The 18,748-nt window shown below is 42.5% G+C and overlaps 1 gene segment (V, D, J or C); it reads left to right on the top strand.

The window, feature by feature from the left end:
* Positions 1-17,585, top strand: part of LOC137373106 (Ig kappa chain V region Mem5-like) — a 132,961-nt gene extending 115,376 nt beyond the window's left edge. The window contains 2 exon segments of the V gene segment in view: positions 8,950-8,980; positions 16,707-17,585. Of these exon segments, the coding sequence occupies positions 8,950-8,980; positions 16,707-17,035 (360 nt within the window).
* The last annotated feature ends 1,163 nt before the right edge of the window (positions 17,586-18,748 follow it).

The raw sequence follows: 18,748 nt of genomic DNA, 5'->3' as shown, positions 1-18,748 counted from the left end.
GACACATCCCACAGTAAAAAATAATATATAACAATGGACACACATTCCCACTTCCTGTACTGACACGTCCCACAGTTATATATAATATATAATAATGGATACACTGTCCCACTTCCTGCACTGACACGTCCCACAGTTACATATAATATATAATAATGGATACACATTCCCACCTCCTGTACTGAAACATCCCACAGTAAAAAATAATATATAACAATGGACACACATTCCCACTTCCTGTACTGACACGTCCCACAGTTATATATAATATATAATAATGGACACACAGTCCCACCTCCTGTACTGACACAACCCACAGTTATATATAATATATCATAATGGAAACACAGTCCCACCTCCTGAACTGACACAACCCACAGTTTTATATAATATATCATAATGGACACACAGTCCCACCTCCTGTACTGACACATCTCACAGTTATATAAAATATATAATAATGGACACACAGTCCCACCTCCTGTACTGACACAACCCACAGTTATATATAATATATCATAATGGAACCACAGTCCCACCTCCTGCACTGACACAACCCACAGTTTTATATAATATATAATAATGGACACACAGTCCCACCTCCTGTACTGACACATCTCACAGTTATATAAAATATACAATAATGGACACACAGTCCCACCTCCTGTACTGACACAACCCACAGTTATATATAATATATCATAATGGAAACACAGTCCCACCTCCTGAACTGACACAACCCACAGTTTTATATAATATATCATAATGGACACACAGTCCCACCTCCTGTACTGACACATCTCACAGTTATATAAAATATATAATAATGGACACACAGTCCCACCTCCTGCACTGACACATCCCACAGTTAAAGATAATATATAATAATGGATACACATTCCCACTGCCTGTACTGAAACATCCCACAGTAAAAAATAATATATAACAATGGACACACATTCCCACTTCCTGTACTGACACGTCCCACAGTTATATATAATATATAATAATGGACGCACAGTCCCACCTCCTGCACTGACACATCCCACAGTTATATATAACATATAATAATGGATACACATTCCCACCTTCTGTACTGACACATCCCACAGTAAACAATAATATATAATAATGGATACACAGTCCCACCTCCTGCACTGACACATCCCACAGTTATATATAATATATAATAATGGACACACAGTCCCACCTCCTGCACTGACACATCCCACAGTTAAAGATAATATATAATAATGGATACACATTTCCACCTCCTGTACAGACACGTCCCACAGTAAAAAATAATATATAATAATGGATACACATTCCCACCTCCTGTACAGACACATCTCACAGTTATATAAAATATACAATAATGGACACACAGTCCCACCTCCTGTACTGACACAACCCACAGTTATATATAATATATCATAATGGAACCACAGTCCCACCTCCTGAACTGACACAACCCACAGTTTTATATAATATATCATAATGGACACACAGTCCCACCTCCTGTACTGACACATCTCACAGTTATATAAAATATATAATAATGGACACACAGTCCCACCTCCTGTACTGACACAACCCACAGTTATATATAATATATCATAATGGAACCACAGTCCCACCTCCTGCACTGACACAACCCACAGTTTTATATAATATATAATAATGGACACACAGTCCCACCTCCTGTACTGACACATCTCACAGTTATATAAAATATACAATAATGGACACACAGTCCCACCTCCTGTACTGACACATCCCACAGTTATATATAATATATAATAATGGATACACAGTCCCACCTCCTGCACCGACACGTCCCACAGTAATATATAATATATAATAATGGATACACATTCCCACCTCCTGTACTGACACATCCCACAGTTATATATAATATATAATAATGGATACACAGTCCCACCTCCTGCACCGACACATCCCACAGTTATATATAATATATAATAATGGATACACATTCCCACCTCCTGCACTGACACATCCCACAGTAAAAAATAATATATAATAATGGATACACAGTCCCACCTCCTGCACCGACACATCCCACAGTAATATATAATATATAATAATGGATACACATTCCCACCTCCTGTACTGACACATCCCACAGTAAAAAATAATATATAATAATGGATACACAGTCCCACCTCCTGCACCGACACATCCCACAGTAATATATAATATATAATAATGGATACACATTCCCACCTCCTGTACTGACACATCCCACAGTAAAAAATAATATATAATAATGGATACACAGTCCCACCTCCTGCACTGACACATCCCACAGTTATATATAACATATAATAATGGATACACATTCCCACCTCCTGTACTGACACATCCCACAGTAAAAAATAATATATAATAATGGATACACAGTCCCACCTCCTGCACCGACACATCCCACAGTAATATATAATATATAATAATGGATACACATTCCCACCTCCTGTACTGACACATCCCACAGTAAAAAATAATATATAATAATGGATACACAGTCCCACCTCCTGCACTGACACATCCCACAGTTATATATAACATATAATAATGGATACACAATCCCACCTCCTGTACTGATACATCCCACAGTTATATATAACATATAATAATGGATACACAATCCCACCTCCTGTACTGACACATCCCACAGTAAAAAATAATATATAATAATGGATACACATTCCCACCTCCTGCACTGACACATCCCACAGTAATATATAAAATATAATAATGGATACACAGTCCCACCTCCTGCACTGACACATCCCACAGTTATATATATGTAATAATGGATACACATTCCCACTTCCTGTACTGACACATCCCACAGTTATATATAATATATAATAATGGACACACAGTCCCACCTCCTGCACTGACACATCCCACAGTTATATATAATATGTAATAATGGATACACATTCCCACTTCCTGTACTGACACGTCCCACAGTTATATATAATATATAATAATGGATACACATTCCCAATTCCTGTACTGACACGTCCCACAGTTAGAGAAATATATAATAATGGACACACAGTCACGCCTCCTGCACTGATACATCCCACAGTTAGAGATAATATATAATAATGGACACACAGTCCCACCTCCTGTACTGACACATCCCACAGTTATATATAATATATAATAATGGACACACAGTCACGCCTCCTGCACTGACACGTCCCACAGTTATATATAATATATAATAATGGACACACAGTCCCACCTCCTGTACTGACACGTCCCACATTTATATATAACATATAATAATGGACACACAGTCCCACCTCCTGCACTGACACATCCCACAGTTATATATAATATATAATATTGGACACACATTCCCAATTGCTGTACTGACACATCCCACAGTTATATATAATATATAATAATGGACACACAGTCCCACCTCCTGCACCGACACATCCCACAGTAATATATAAAATATAATAATGGATACACAATCCCACCTCCTGCACTGACACATCCCACAGTTATATATAATATGTAATAATGGATACACATTCCCACTTCCTGAACTGAAACATCCCACAGTAAAAAATAATATATAACAATGGACACACATTCCCACTTCCTGTACTGACACGTCCCACAGTTATATATAATATATAATAATGGACACACAGTCCCACCTCCTGTACTGACACAACCCACAGTTATATATAATATATCATAATGGAAACACAGTCCCACCTCCTGAACTGACACAACCCACAGTTTTATATAATATATCATAATGGACACACAGTCCCACCTCCTGTACTGACACATCTCACAGTTATATAAAATATATAATAATGGACACACAGTCCCACCTCCTGTACTGACACGTCTCACAGTTATATATAATATGTAATAATGGATACACATTCCCACTTCCTGAACTGAAACATCCCACAGTAAAAAATAATATATAACAATGGACACACATTCCCACTTCCTGTACTGACACGTCCCACAGTTATATAAAATATATAATAATGGACACACAGTCCCACCTCCTGTACTGACACATCCCACAGTTATATATAATATAGAATAATGGACACACAGTCCCACCTCCTGGACTGACACATCCCACAGTTATATATAATATATAATAATGGACACACAGTCCCACCTCCTGTACTGACACATCTCACAGTTATATAAAATATACAATAATGGACACACAGTCCCACCTCCTGTACTGACACATCCCACAGTTATATATAATATATAATAATGGATACACAGTCCCACCTCCTGCACCGACACGTCCCACAGTAATATATAATATATAATAATGGATACACATTCCCACCTCCTGTACTGACACATCCCACAGTAAAAAATAATATATAATAATGGATACACAGTCCCACCTCCTGCACCGACACATCCCACAGTTTTATATAATATATAATAATGGATACACAGTCCCACCTCCTGTACTGACACAACCCACAGTTATATATAATATATCATAATGGAAACACAGTCCCACCTCCTGCACTGACACAACCCACAGTTTTATATAATATATCATAATGGACACACAGTCCCACCTCCTGTACTGACACATCTCACAGTTATATAAAATATACAATAATGGACACACAGTCCCACCTCCTGTACTGACACATCCCACAGTTATATATAATATATAATAATGGATACACAGTCCCACCTCCTGCACCGACACGTCCCACAGTAATATATAATATATAATAATGGATACACATTCCCACCTCCTGTACTGACACATCCCACAGTAAAAAATAATATATAATAATGGATACACAGTCCCACCTCCTGCACCGACACATCCCACAGTTTTATATAATATATAATAATGGATACACATTCCCACTTCCTGGACTGACACGTCCCACAGTAAAAAATTATATATAATAATGGATACACAGTCCCACCTCCTGCACCGACACATCCCACAGTAATATATAAAATATAATAATGGATACACAGTCCCACCTCCTGTACTGACACATCCCTCAGTAAAGAATAATATATAATAATGGATACACATTCCCCATTCCTGTACTGACACGTCCCACAGTTATATATAATATATAATAATGGATACACAGTCCCACCTCCTGCACTGACACATCCCACAGTTATATATAATATATAATAATGGATATACATTCCCACTTCCTGCACTGACACGTCCCACAGTTATATATAATATGTAATAATGGATACACATTCCCACTTCCTGTACTGACACGTCCCACAGTTATATATAATATATAATAATGGATACACATTCCCACCTCCTGAACTGAAACATCCCACAGTATAAAATAATATATGACAATGGACACACATTCCCACTTCCTGTACTGACACATCCCACAGTTAGATATAATATATAATAATGGACACACAGTCCCACCTCCTGTACTGACACGTCCCACAGTTATATATAATATATAATAATGGACACACATTCCCACTTCCTGTACTGACACATCCCACAGTTATATATAATATATAATAATGGACACACAGTCCCACCTCCTGTACTGACACAACCCACAGTTAGATATAATATATAATAATGGAAACACAGTCCCACCTCCTGAACTGACACAACCCACAGTTTTATATAATATATAATAATGGACACACAGTCCCACCTCCTGTACTGACACATCTCACAGTTATATAAAATATATAATAATGGACACACAGTCCCACCTCCTGTACTGACACAACCCACAGTTATATATAATATATCATAATGGAAACACAGTCCCACCTCCTGCACTGACACAACCCACAGTTTTATATAATATATAATAATGGACACACAGTCCCACCTCCTGTACTGACACATCCCACAGTTTTATATAATATATAATAATGGACACACAGTCCCACCTCCTGTACTGACACAACCCACAGTTATATAAAATATATAATAATGGACACACAGTCCCACCTCCTGTACTGACACATCCCACAGTTATATATAATATATAATAATGGACACACAGTCCCACCTCCTGTACTGACACATCCCACAGTTATATTTATTATCTAATAAGCAGACGGTGTATTAAAACAGTTGCTTCAATCTCCAGTCTTATATATCTGGGAAATATTTCCTGTTTTGTGCAGTGCTGCCACATGTGTCGATGAGAGTGTTGACAGAAACATTCCCCTGAACGGTGTGAGGAATTGGGAAAGGATGGAGGAGTTTAGAGAGGACGAGGAGCTGCTGTCTTCATCAGTGAGAATCTCACAGCTCTGGAGATTTGACATTTTGCTTCATTCGATTCTCTCTGGGTTCTGGTGGAGTCGCTTCATGAGCACAGACTAATTATTGATCATTATTATTGACCCCCCACCCCTGGTCAGACACCCCAGGTCAGTTACTATGGAAACAGGTTTCTTCTCATCTGATTGGACTATCTGCTTGACACAATTTTCACCAATCAAAATCCAATTTAGAAAAGTGTCGAAATGAATAAAACTGAAATCATAAATAGAAAGCAAACTGAACAAATTAAAGCCTGATGTTATTTTCACTATCCACTACACACTCCTGTCCCTGTGGTGCCCACTGCAGCCTGAAGGCCTCAAGTGACCCAGCAGACACCCCCTGCTCCTTCTCCAGGGCCACCCGGGTGGGGACAAAGCCGTGGTAGATAGACTGGCAGCCAGTGGCACCACCCCCATGGGTCCCATCCAACTCGGGCCAGTGGATGGACACCTTGGCCAGGCCCAGGAGCAGACCCACGAGGAGGGGCCTCCAACCTGCCCACTCCCCTCTGCACTGGGTGGCCAAAGATCAGGAGCGTGGGCCTGAATTAGAACCAGAGGATGAGGAGCAGCCCCTTCAAATAATGGAACAGGGGCCACAACCTCTCCCACTCCATGTAGACATGATCCACCGACTCTGAAACTCACTGTTTTCAAATGGTCCATGAGGAAGACCAGAGTCAGCAACAGAAACATCACATTTACAGAAACACTCCTCCCCTTTTTTCCAGGGCACAGGCAGGTGAGCTCGGTTTGCTGGGAGATTTTCATTTTCCAGGAATTGAGTGGCTCCAGGTTTTTCCATCTGATGTGGTGGGAAGAGCAGCTGGAAGATTTATCATCGACAAGTAGAATTCCCAACTTTCCCAAGCACGGCGGCATGGAATTCAAACAGAGAGAGAGAGTGAAGCAGAGACAGTAGGAGAGAGAGAGAAACAGAGACAGTGGGAGAGAGAGAATGACAGAAAGAGAGATATTGGGGGAGAGAGTGAGATAAAGAGAGACAGTGAGAGAGAGAGAGAGAGATAGAGAGAGAGAAAGTGCTAGAGAGAGACAGATAGAGAGAGAGAAAGAGTGAGAGAAAGAGAGTGAGATAGAGAGAGGGAGAGAGAGAGAGAGAGGGAGATACTGCGATAGACAGAGGGAAAGAGCACAAGAGGGACAGCGTGAGAGAGAGAGATGGCTGGTTGGCCCAGTGGACATTGGGACTCTGACGTCTGGCCTGTATGAGGGTCCCGAGCCTGCCCATGTCATCAGCACTCGCCGGAGCAACTTTCTGGGAGGCAGCCTCCTAATTGGTCACCTCCACACTCACTGTCCTATTAATGATGGCGGTCAGGCTCCCGAGCCTGCAGGCCCAATCAGAGGGCCCACAGTGATGTCAGGCTGGCAGCTCCACCGGGAGAGGTGGGCCCTGCTGAAACAGGCAGGCGAGAGTGAGGGCCCCTCAACATGGAGACGCCCTCGGCTGCCTGCAGAGGAATAGTAAAATACAAAGGGCTGAAGCCAGTTGGGCCATCAGGTTGAAGAGGGTTAGGGTTAGGAAACTCCTCCACAGGATTATTCACAGGCGGGACTGCAGCTTTTCATCCCTGTAGCTCTGTCATTGGGACATAGAGTCTCCGTCTCCGATGGTCCCCTGGCCTGCTGCCGGGAGGGCTCCTCCATTGAACTGGCGGCCTCCACACTCGGGGGTGGGGAGGCCGCTCCGACGTTGGTAAAATACCAGCACCGGCTCAAAAATGGCCCCTAAATGTGAACTTCATTGCTCTAATTGTCTGCCCATCTCCATGGAGCCAGCAGATGACCGGTTCCCAGTACACCCATGGGAAAGTAACCCGGAGGCGGGAATGTGTCAGGGAGCCATGTTGACACGGCTCGTCGTATTTTTCCCAGTCCTGCCCAACCTCCAAATGAGATCCCCGTCTCCATGGCACCGGGAGAATTCATCCCAGTCTGTGAGAGACAGAGAGAGAGAAAGTGAGAGAGAGAGAAAGAGAGAGAGAGTGAGAGGGAGAAAAAGAGAGACAGAGTGAGAAAGAGAGACAAAGTGTGAGAGTGAGAGAGAGAGAAAGAGAAAGACAGCGAGAGGGAGAAAAATAGAGACAGAGTGAGACTGAATGAGATAGTGAGAGTGAGAAAGAGAGAGAGAGTGAGAGAGAGTGAGAAAGAGAGACAGTGAGTGAGAGAAAGAGAGAGACAGATTGAGAGAGAGTGTGAGAGAGAGAGAGCGTGTGACAGAGACAGAGTAACAGGGAGTGAGAGAGAGGGACATAATGAGAGAGTGAAAGAGACAGAGTGAGAGAAAACAATGAGAGAGAGACAGAATGTGAGAGAAACCCAAAGTAGCAGAGACAGAGTGCAACACTCTGTGAACGACACACACAGACAGAGACAGACAGAAGCACACATAGAGACAGATACAAATATATATATATGGAGAGAGTGTGAGAGACAGAGACACACATACACACAGGCAAAGAGTGACAGAGAGAAAGACACAGTGACAGTGAAAGACAGAGAGAGGGTGAGAGTGAGTGAGTGAAACAGAGAGCAGAGGATATTGTACAGCCCCTGCACTGGAAGCTGTCAGTGTGGTTAACGTTCGGTAAAGGAACCAAGCTCAGACTGAGTAAGTAAACCTCAATCCTCCGTTATTAATCCTTTAAATACTGAAACATTCTAAAACACAAATGCTGAATAGTGGAAGGTGTTAGTAAGGAGCTGCAGTCAATGAAATGGTTCATTGAAGAGCACTGTGTATAACAGGGTGCCCAGCTGTATTTCTTTAGTTACATTCCCCCTTTAACCAGCAAGATATAAGCAACCAACATTTACCGAGTGTGTAGAGGAGATCTGGACGTTTGCAGACTGTGGTCACATTCCTGCTCCATGGAGTGAAATCCCTCACTAGACTCCTGCCAGTCTCAGTGTGAGCTCTGGGTCTCTGTCACAGTCTCTGATATAACTGATCTCAGCACCAGCACAGTGAGACACCGAGGTTCCCCCTTCCCCAGCTTTAACTCTGTTCTGTCCACTCCCTGCTTATCTCGTCAAAGTTCTGATGACAAACAGTGACAGCAGGGCTCCCAATCCAGTGGCTTCAGTGTTCCAGGGTTTTGGGGAGACTCTCAGTTGCTTTGTCTTTGGGTCGAGTTCAGGTCGATTGTTCTGACCAGGTGATGAAAGTCTCTCGGGGTCTTTCACAGCCTTCACCTGGTCTTACTGTAACAAGATTTAATTTGAAACACACTGTGTTTTGAGCTCCTTCTCGGTGAATCCTTGTTCACCGCTTTCCAATTGTGAGGCAAAGAAATGAGCACAAACAGGTTTTCTTAGGTTTAAAGAAGAAAGGTGAAATTTATTAAAACTTAAACTAAAACTCTAATTCAGTTAACGCGTACGGATACACGCCATGCCCCATGCTAGCATGCATATGCGATACACACATGCAAATAGAGACAGAAAAGAGCAGAAGAAAAATAAAGTGCAGAGGTTTGAGGCAATCTCTGAAGAGAGTTTTTGTTACTGTGCTTCGAGCTCACTGTAGTCCTTGCTTGTCGGTAGATCTTGCTTTTCATTGGGGCCCAGTATTCTTCTTAAACTTTGTTCACTGTGGGAGACTTTTCCCTCTTGCGGTTCATATGTCTTCAATGATTTCTGAAGCTGGTGAGAGAGATGAAAGCCGACGGGAGAGAGACAGTGGCAAGCCAGCCTTGAAAAGTCTTTTCAGTCCAGGAGCAAACAGCTTTCTGAGTTCAAATTCTCTGTGGCAAGTTCAAATTCAAAAAACTACAACAGCCAGTTAGTCATGTGACTAAACTGGTCTGACCATGTCCGATGGTGTAGTCGGCCATCTTAGCAGTCAAGCTGGAATGGGAGCTCCTCCACCCTCAATGTCTGGTAATCAAAAGTCCATTGTGGATTGAATTTGTCAGGAAATGGTCTTTTGTCCCTTCCAAGTACTGTCTGTTATTATGCCAATGTCTTTCCAGTCAAGGGCGTGGTGCTGTTTTTTAAAAACAAGTTCTTTCTTTACTCCAGCAACAGATTAAAAAGCAGTGTTCATATGGCGAAATTAATGTGCCTCATTCTTGGCAGGTGGGGGCCTGCATGACACTGATATTTATCTCTGAACCGACGTCACTGAAAATGTTCATTTACCTCATTGCTGTTTGTGGGATCTTGCTGTGCACAAATTGTCTGCCACATTTCCTACATTCCAACAGTGACTGCTCTTTAAACAAGTCCTTCATTGTCTGTAAATGACTTTGGGAGGTCCTGAGGTGTGAAATACTCGATATAAATACAAGTCTTTCTTCTCTTTTTATTAACCGGGAGCTCCCACAATACCCCTGTTGATTAAAGCTGAACCCAGCAGAAAATCCACAGAAAACTGACTAATGTTTGTCTGATTTGTCTGTGTGTTTATTATACATGTCCGAGCAGATAGCAAGAGTTTCAGCAGCAACAAAGGTGTTACTCTAGTGCCCCTCCCACTTTCCCCATCAACTTACATAATACTTACGGGGAAAGGGCTCAGCACCTGCCATCGACTGGTTAAATGTCACCCCTCTAGACTACAGGTCTCCCACAATCTGCTCTCCATCTCTCTCCTGAAGGCACTATCTCTGGCTGGGGCACAGCTCCACCCTCCCCAAGTGGCCTCATTCCTCCAAGTGTGAGCCGGGAGGTTGAGAATGGCAGGCTATTCGACTGTGAGGTGTTAGTGTTGCCTCAGTGGGTAACACTCTCACCTCTGAGTCAGAATGTCGTGGCTTCAGGTCCCACTCCAGAGACTGGAGCACATAATCCAGGCTGACACTGCAGTGCAGTATTGAGGGAGTGCTGCATTGTCAGAGGTGCTGTCTTTCAGATGAGACAAACTGACGTCTGCCCTCTCAGGTGAATGTAAAGGATCCCACTGCGCTATTAGAAGAGCAGGGGAGTTCTCCTCGGTGTTCTGGACAATGTTTATCACTCAACCAACAGCACTGAAAATCAGATTATCTGCTCATTATCACTCAGCTGTCTGGGATCTTGCTGTGCACAATTGGCCATAAAACACTTTGGGACATCCTGAGGTGGTGACAGGCACTATAGAAATGCAAGTCTTTCTTTGAGTTTGGAGGCTCCTGATCCTGACCCTCGCGCACACTCTCACCTTCCAGGGGTCATGGGATCATTTGGAGCAGTGACCCTGCCTGACCCCAGTACACTGAGACTGATTATAACCTCACCCTTGACCTCACCCCAGTGTTGGACAAGAAGGTTTTAAATGAAATCGAAAACCTTCCACACCGACACCCAACATGAATCCTTTCTGACATGTGTTGATACAAGTCTGCTCCAGTGTTCTCGGAGAAAGTTCTCCGGATGTGTGTGTGATCTGAGATTTGTTAACACTGAGCCTGTTTCCTCCAGATAGACTGATCTACAGTTCAAGCTTCCTGTCAGGTTAACAGTGTCTTAAAGGGACACTGAGTCTTTAAACACTCTTACTATTAACCATTTCAGTGCTGAATTGGTGACAAACCTTCATTCGAGACGTTTAAACAGAGAAACATAGAAAGATTTACAATGCAGATGAGGCCATTCGGCCCATGGTTTCCATGCCAGCTGAAAATGAGTTAACAAACCTAATTCCACTTTCCAGCTCTTATTCCCATATCCCTGTAGGTTTCGGCACCTCAAGTGCATATCCAAGTGTTTTTTCAATGTGATGAGAGTTTCTGCCTCTCCCACCCTTTCAGGCAGTGAATTCCAGACCCCCAACACCCTCTGGGTGAAAAAATTACTCCTCAATTCACCTCTCATCCTTCCACCAATTAATTTAAATCTATGCCGCTGGGTTATTGACCTCTCTGCTGCGGGAAGTAGGTCCTTCCTATCCACTCTATCTAGGCCCCTCATAATTTTATACACCTCAATTAAATCTCCCCTCAGTCTCCTCTGTTCCAGAGATAACAATCCCAGCCGATCCTATCTTTCCTCATAGGTAAAATTCTCCATTCCTGGTAACATCCTCGTAAATCTCCTCTGTACCCCCTCTTGTTTGATCACATCCTTCCTGTAATGTGGTAACCAGAACTGTACACAGTTTTCTAGCTGTGGTCTAACTAGTGTTTTCTACAGTTCTGGCATAACCTCCTTAACCTTATACTCCAGGCCTCAGCGAATAAGGGCAAGCATCCCGTAAGCCTTCTTAACCACCTTATCTAGCTGTCCTGCTACCTTCAGGGATCTGTGGACATGAACTCCAAGGTCCCTCAGTTCCTCTACACTTCTCAGTATCATCCCATTTATTGGATATTCCTTTGCCTCGTTTGTCCTCCCCAAATGCATTACCTCACATTTCTCTGGACTGAATTCCATTTGCTATTTTTCTGCCCACCTGACCAGTCCATTGATATCTTCCTGCAGTCTGCAGCCTTGTTCCTCATTATCAACCGCAAGGCCTATTTTTGTATCATCTACAAACTTCTTAATACCCCTTCCATTTAAATCTAAATCATTGAAAGACACTATAATCAGCAGTGGACCCAGTACTGAGCCCTGCAGAACCCCACTGAAAACAGCTTTCCACTCACAAAAACACCCACCGACAATAAAACTTTGCTTCCTGTCACTGACTCAATTTTTGATCCAATTTCCCACTTTTCCTTGGATCCCATGGGCTTTTAATTTTCTGACCAGTCTGCCATGTGGGATCTTATCAAAGGCCTTGCTAAAATCCATGTAGACTCTTTCAAACATGACGCCCACTTTGACACTCCTTGTAACCTCCTCATGAAATGTAATCGTTAGTCAGACACAAACTTCCCTTAACAAATCCATGCTGACTGTCCTGAATTAATCCCGTGTTTCTCTAAATGATGGTTTTTACTGTCTCTCAGAACTTTTTCCAATAATTTTCCCACTGCCGAGGTTATGCTGACTGATCTGTAATTACTTGGTCCATCCATTCTTTCCTTTTTAAACAACAGTACAACATTAGCAGTCCTCCAGTCCTCAGGCACCATGCCTTTAACCAGAGAGAATTGGAAAATGAGGATCAGAGCCTCCGCTATTTCTCCCATTGCTTCCTTTGCAGCCTGGGATACATTTCACCTGGGCCTGGTGATTTATCCATTTTCAAGGATGTGAAACACCTTAATATTTCCTCCCTCACTAAGTTTATCCCATCCAAGATTTCACACTCCTCCTCCTTCACTACAATGTCTGCTTTGTCACTCTCTGTGAAAAAAGGCACAAAGTATTCATTCAGAAACATGTCCACATCCTCCGCCTCCACACACAGGTTAGGTTTTTGGACTCCAATTTACCCCGCTCTTTTCTTAGTGACTCTCCGGCTCTTTATGTATTTATTAAACATCTTTGGGTTTTCCTTGATTTTACTAGCTAATATTTTTTCATGTCCTCTCTTTGTTTCCCTAATTTCCTTTTCAATTTCACCCCTGAACTCTCTACACTTCTCCAGGTTTTCTGCAGTATCAAGATCTCAGTATCCGATATAAGTTTCCCTTTTGTACCTTATCCTACTGTGTATGCTCTTTACCATCTGTGGTAAATGGAGATTTGGGAGTCTCACCCTTTTTCTTTGTGGGAACATGTTTGTTCTGAGCCCTCACTATCTCCTCCTTGAATGCCTCCCACTGCTCTGACACTGATTTACCTTCAAGTAGCTGTTTCCAGTCTAATTCTGACAAATCACATCTCAGCTTAGTAAAATTGGCCTTTCCCCAGTTTAAAACTTTTACTCTTGGTCCATCTTTATCCTTTTCTATAACTGCTCTAAATCTAACTGAATTATAATCACTGCCACTAAAACACTCTCACATTGATCCCCTTCCACCTGCCCAGATTCATTCCTGAAAACTAAGTCCAGAACTGTATCTTCTCTTGTTGGTCTTTCTACTGATGAGAAAAGTTCTCCCGAATGTATTTTAGGAATTCTGCACCCTCTGCACCTTTTATACTGAATTTATCCCAGTTAATATTTGGAAAGTTGAAATCCCCTCCTATTACTGGCCTGTTGTTTCTGCACTTTTCAGTAATTTGCCGACACATTTGCTCTTCTCTCTCCCTCTGACTGTTTGAGGGTCTATAGCAGGAGTCTGGAACCTGCGGCTCCGGAGCCACATGTGACTCTTTAACAGCTCATTTACAGCTGCCAACCTTTTCCAGTTGGATCACATTAACATGAAAAAGGCCGAAAAAATTCAGTCAAGGAAAGTAAACTGTGTTTTTATTGTGGGGATAAAAGGCTAATCATTATGTTGTACTTTATAGTTTCAAATGATTATTTAAATGAAAAGCATCATCATTGTCTAAATGAACTTGTTTGAGTGGTACAGCTTCCATTGGAGGAACAGCTTTTATGTTTGTGACCATTATTGTTTCTAATATCACTGAGATGATAAATTATTCTGCTATTAGAAACTTCTTTTTTATTACGAGAATCAATAGCTGAAAAAATTGTCTTAATTCTGCACATCTGAATTTAAATTTTTTTTTTAAATTTTGACTTTACTGACAAAATTATACAAAAACAAGTCAAAAAAATGCAATAATTCAGAGTGAAACCTATTCTGATTTTGACTTTTTTTCTATTGATACATAAATTCAATACATGTATTTTATTTATTATATATACAAAGTGTGCATTCTACCAGAGACACTTGGCAATTTAGAAGGTATTTGGTTTAGAAATGCTGAATTTTGGTCTTGACACTGCCAGTAGTTTTTATTTTAGGTAATATTTTTGAAAACAGTCTCTTCAGGTAATAAAGGTTACCGACCCCTGGTCTGTATATAGTGCAGCAATGTGATTGCCCCTTTTTTGTTCCTACGTTCATTCAGATGTCCTCATTCGATGATCCTGCTTGAATATCATCCCTCCTCACAGCTGCGATTTTTTCTTTTGACTAATATTGTGAAACCCTTCTCCTTTTTTCTCTCCCTCTCTATCCCGTTGGGAAACTCAGTATCAGGAATATTGAGCTGCCATTCCTGCCCTTCTTTCAGACTCATTTCAGTAATAACTGTCATCAAGGCAGCATTTGAGTCTGGAATCAAGGAGCCCGAGCAAAACTAGAGTCAGTGTGAATCAGGGGGAAATCTCTCGACTGTTTGGAGTCATACCTAGCACAAAGGAAGATAGCTGTGGTTGTTGGAGGTCAATCATCTCAGCTCCAGGACGTCACTGCAGGAGTTCCTCAGCATAGTGTCCTAGGCCCAACCATCTTCAGCTGCTTCATCAATGACCTTCCCTCCACCATAAGGTCAGAAGAGGGGATGTTCGCTGATGATTGCACATCCTTCAGCACCATTCGCGAATCCACAGAAACGGAAACAGACTATCTAGAAATGCAGCAAAACCTGGACACTGTCCACGCTTGGGCTGATAAGTAACAAGTAACATTCGCGTCACACAAGTGAAAGGCAATGACTATCTCAAATAAGAAAGAATCTAACCATCTCCCCTTGACATTCAATGGCATTACGATCGCTGAATCCCCCACTATCAACATCCTGAGGGTTACCATTGACCAGAACCTGAACTGCAGTAGCCCTGTAAATACTGTGGCTACAAGAGCAGGTCAAAGGCTGGCCACCTAGGAGGAAAGGCCAGCAGTTGCATGGGAACACCACCACCTGCAAGTTCTCCTCCAAGCCACACACCATCCTGACTTGGAACTATATCGCCGTTCCTTCACTGTCACTGGGTCAAAATCCTGGAACTCCCTGCCTAACAGCACTGTGGGTGTACCTACCCCACATGGACTGCAGCAGTTCAAGAAGGCAGCTCACCACCACCTTCTCAAGGGCTATTAGTGATGGGCAATAAATGCTGGCCTGGCCAGCGACGCCCACATCCCATGAATGAATAAAAAAAACTACCATATCATACTTCCAAGAGCAGTCAAACACAATTTAACCAGTTGAACATCAAACCATCCACTGTCTTTGTATTTTAGACTAAACCTAGCAAGCGAGGCAAATTAAGAAGTGATGGTGCTCATTTCTAACGATTCAACACCAGCTGCAGTTCATTAACTCAGCTGTCTGTTATCTGATGTGACAATTCCAAACACAGAAACACCCACAGAAACATACACATAAATATACACATAGAACACACAAATATACACAGAGAATACACAAATGTACAGACAGAACACACAAATAAATACATGAAACACACAAATATATACAGAGGACACACAAATATACCGACAAAAGACACAAATATATACATAAAACACACAAATATATACAGAGAGCAAAAAATATACAAATAGAACACAGAAATACACAAACATGCAGTGATTAACAGTTTTTCTCTTCTCTTTCAGGCCGAGAGAAGTCTCAACCCACACTGACCCTGATGCCCCCCTCGCCGGAGGAGGTCAAGGCCAAGGGCACTGCCACCCTGGTGTGCCTTGCCGATCACTTCTATCCCGATGAAGTGGGGGTGGAGTGGAAGAAGGACGGTGCAGCCATTTCGGCCGGAGTTCAGACCAGCAATTACCTGCGAGCTTCGGACAGCACCTACAGTGTCAGCAGCCTGCTGACCCTCTCTGGCTCTGACTGGGAGTCCAACGCCCGCTTCTCCTGTGCCCTCACCCACGAGACCCTGTCCTCTCCCCTCAGTAAGAGTGTGAGCAGATCAGAATGTGTGTAGAATGTTAGAGACAGTCCGCAGAGGAGACACAACTTTAAATATAACAGGGGTGAGCTGGGAGGATAAAGGTCATTGTCAGCACGGAATTTCAACTCTCTTCCTTCTCGTGACTGGGTCTGAGACACCTCTGAGGATCAGGGGTTAAGGCACTAAATTGGGACAGTGTAGAGGGGGCTTTACTCTGTATCTAACCCGTACTGTACCTGCCCTGGGAGTGTTTGATTGGACAATGTAGACTCGTGATGCCAAGTAAAACCTCTCTAAGATGCTGAAGACTGTCAGCTGAGCTAAAATAATATGAACCTCAGAAGTCACCGCTCAGTAAACCAGACCTCCTTCCTGCTCACCCTGCAGTTACAATTTAAAGTTTAGTCTCTGTTTAAAGCGACAGGATTCTCATGTTATTGAGAAAATCTCCACAACTGTTTTAATAAACCTTCATTCTCCCTGTGAATTTCTCCAGCTTCCTCTCACTGAGCTGTTTATTCAAGTCTTTTTACTGTAAGTGTAAATCTGTAAAAGGTAATAAACATTAAGAATATTCAGTAAATGTCTCGGGAGTACTTTGGAAATGTCCCACATTCCTGTCAGTTGATTGGCTGTATTTCAGCAAGTGATTCTAATGATTGGCTGGTTGAACTCTCAATCAATAGCACATTAGCATAAGATTTGATTACAAACATAAATACAAACATATGAATTAGGAGCAGGAGTAGGCCACTCGGCCCCTCGAACCTGCTCCACCATTCAATAAGATCATGGCTGATCTGATTGTAATCTCAACACCACATTCCCTCCTACCCATGATAACCTTTCACCCCCTTGCTTATCAAGAATCTATCCACCTCTGCCTTAAAAATATTTATAGACTCTGCTTCCATCGCCTTTTGAGAAAGAGAGTTCCAAAGAGTCACGACCCTTGGAAATAAAAGAATTCTCAACTCTGTATTAAATGGGTGACACCTTATTTTTAAATAGTGACCCCAAGTTCTAGTTTCTTCAACAAGAAGAAACAACCTTTCCACATCCACCCTGTCAAAACCCCTCAGGAATCTTATATGTCTCCATCAAGTCACCTCTTACTCTTCTAAACTCCAGTGGATATAAACCTAACCTGTCCAACCTTTCCTCAGAGGAAAACCTGCACATTCCAAGTATTAGTCTAATAAACCTTCTCTGAACTGATTCCAACACATTTACATCCTGTAGGTGTGTGTTTCGGAGTGTGTGTGGGTTACCCAATACTGTCTGTAGGTGTGTGTGTCTGCGTGTGTGTGGGTTACCCTGTACTGTCTGTAGGTGTGTGTGTCTGAGTGTGTGTGGGTTACCCTGTACTGTCTGTAGGTGTGTGTGTCTGAGTATGTGTGGGTTACCCAGTACTGTATGTTGCTGTGTGTGTCTGAGTGTGTGTGCGTTACACAGTACTGTCTGTAGGTGTGTGTGTCTGTGTGTGTGTGGGTTACCCTGTACTGTCTGTCGGTGTGTGTGTCTGAGTGTGTGTGGGTTACACAGTACTGTCTGTAGGTGTGTGTGTGGGTTACCCTGTACTGTCTGTAGGTGTGTGTGTCTGAGTGTGTGTGGGTTACCCTGTACTGTCTGTAGGTGTGTGTGTCTGAGTGTGTGTGGGTTACCCTGTATTGTCTGGAGGTGTGTGTGTCTGAGTGTGTGTGGGTTACCCAGTACTGTATGTCGGTGTGTGTGTCTGAGTGTGTG

Source organism: Heterodontus francisci, chromosome 8, assembly GCF_036365525.1.
Source record: "Heterodontus francisci isolate sHetFra1 chromosome 8, sHetFra1.hap1, whole genome shotgun sequence".
NCBI classification, from domain to species: domain Eukaryota; kingdom Metazoa; phylum Chordata; class Chondrichthyes; order Heterodontiformes; family Heterodontidae; genus Heterodontus; species Heterodontus francisci.
This window is presented reverse-complemented; position numbering and strand designations above follow the sequence as displayed.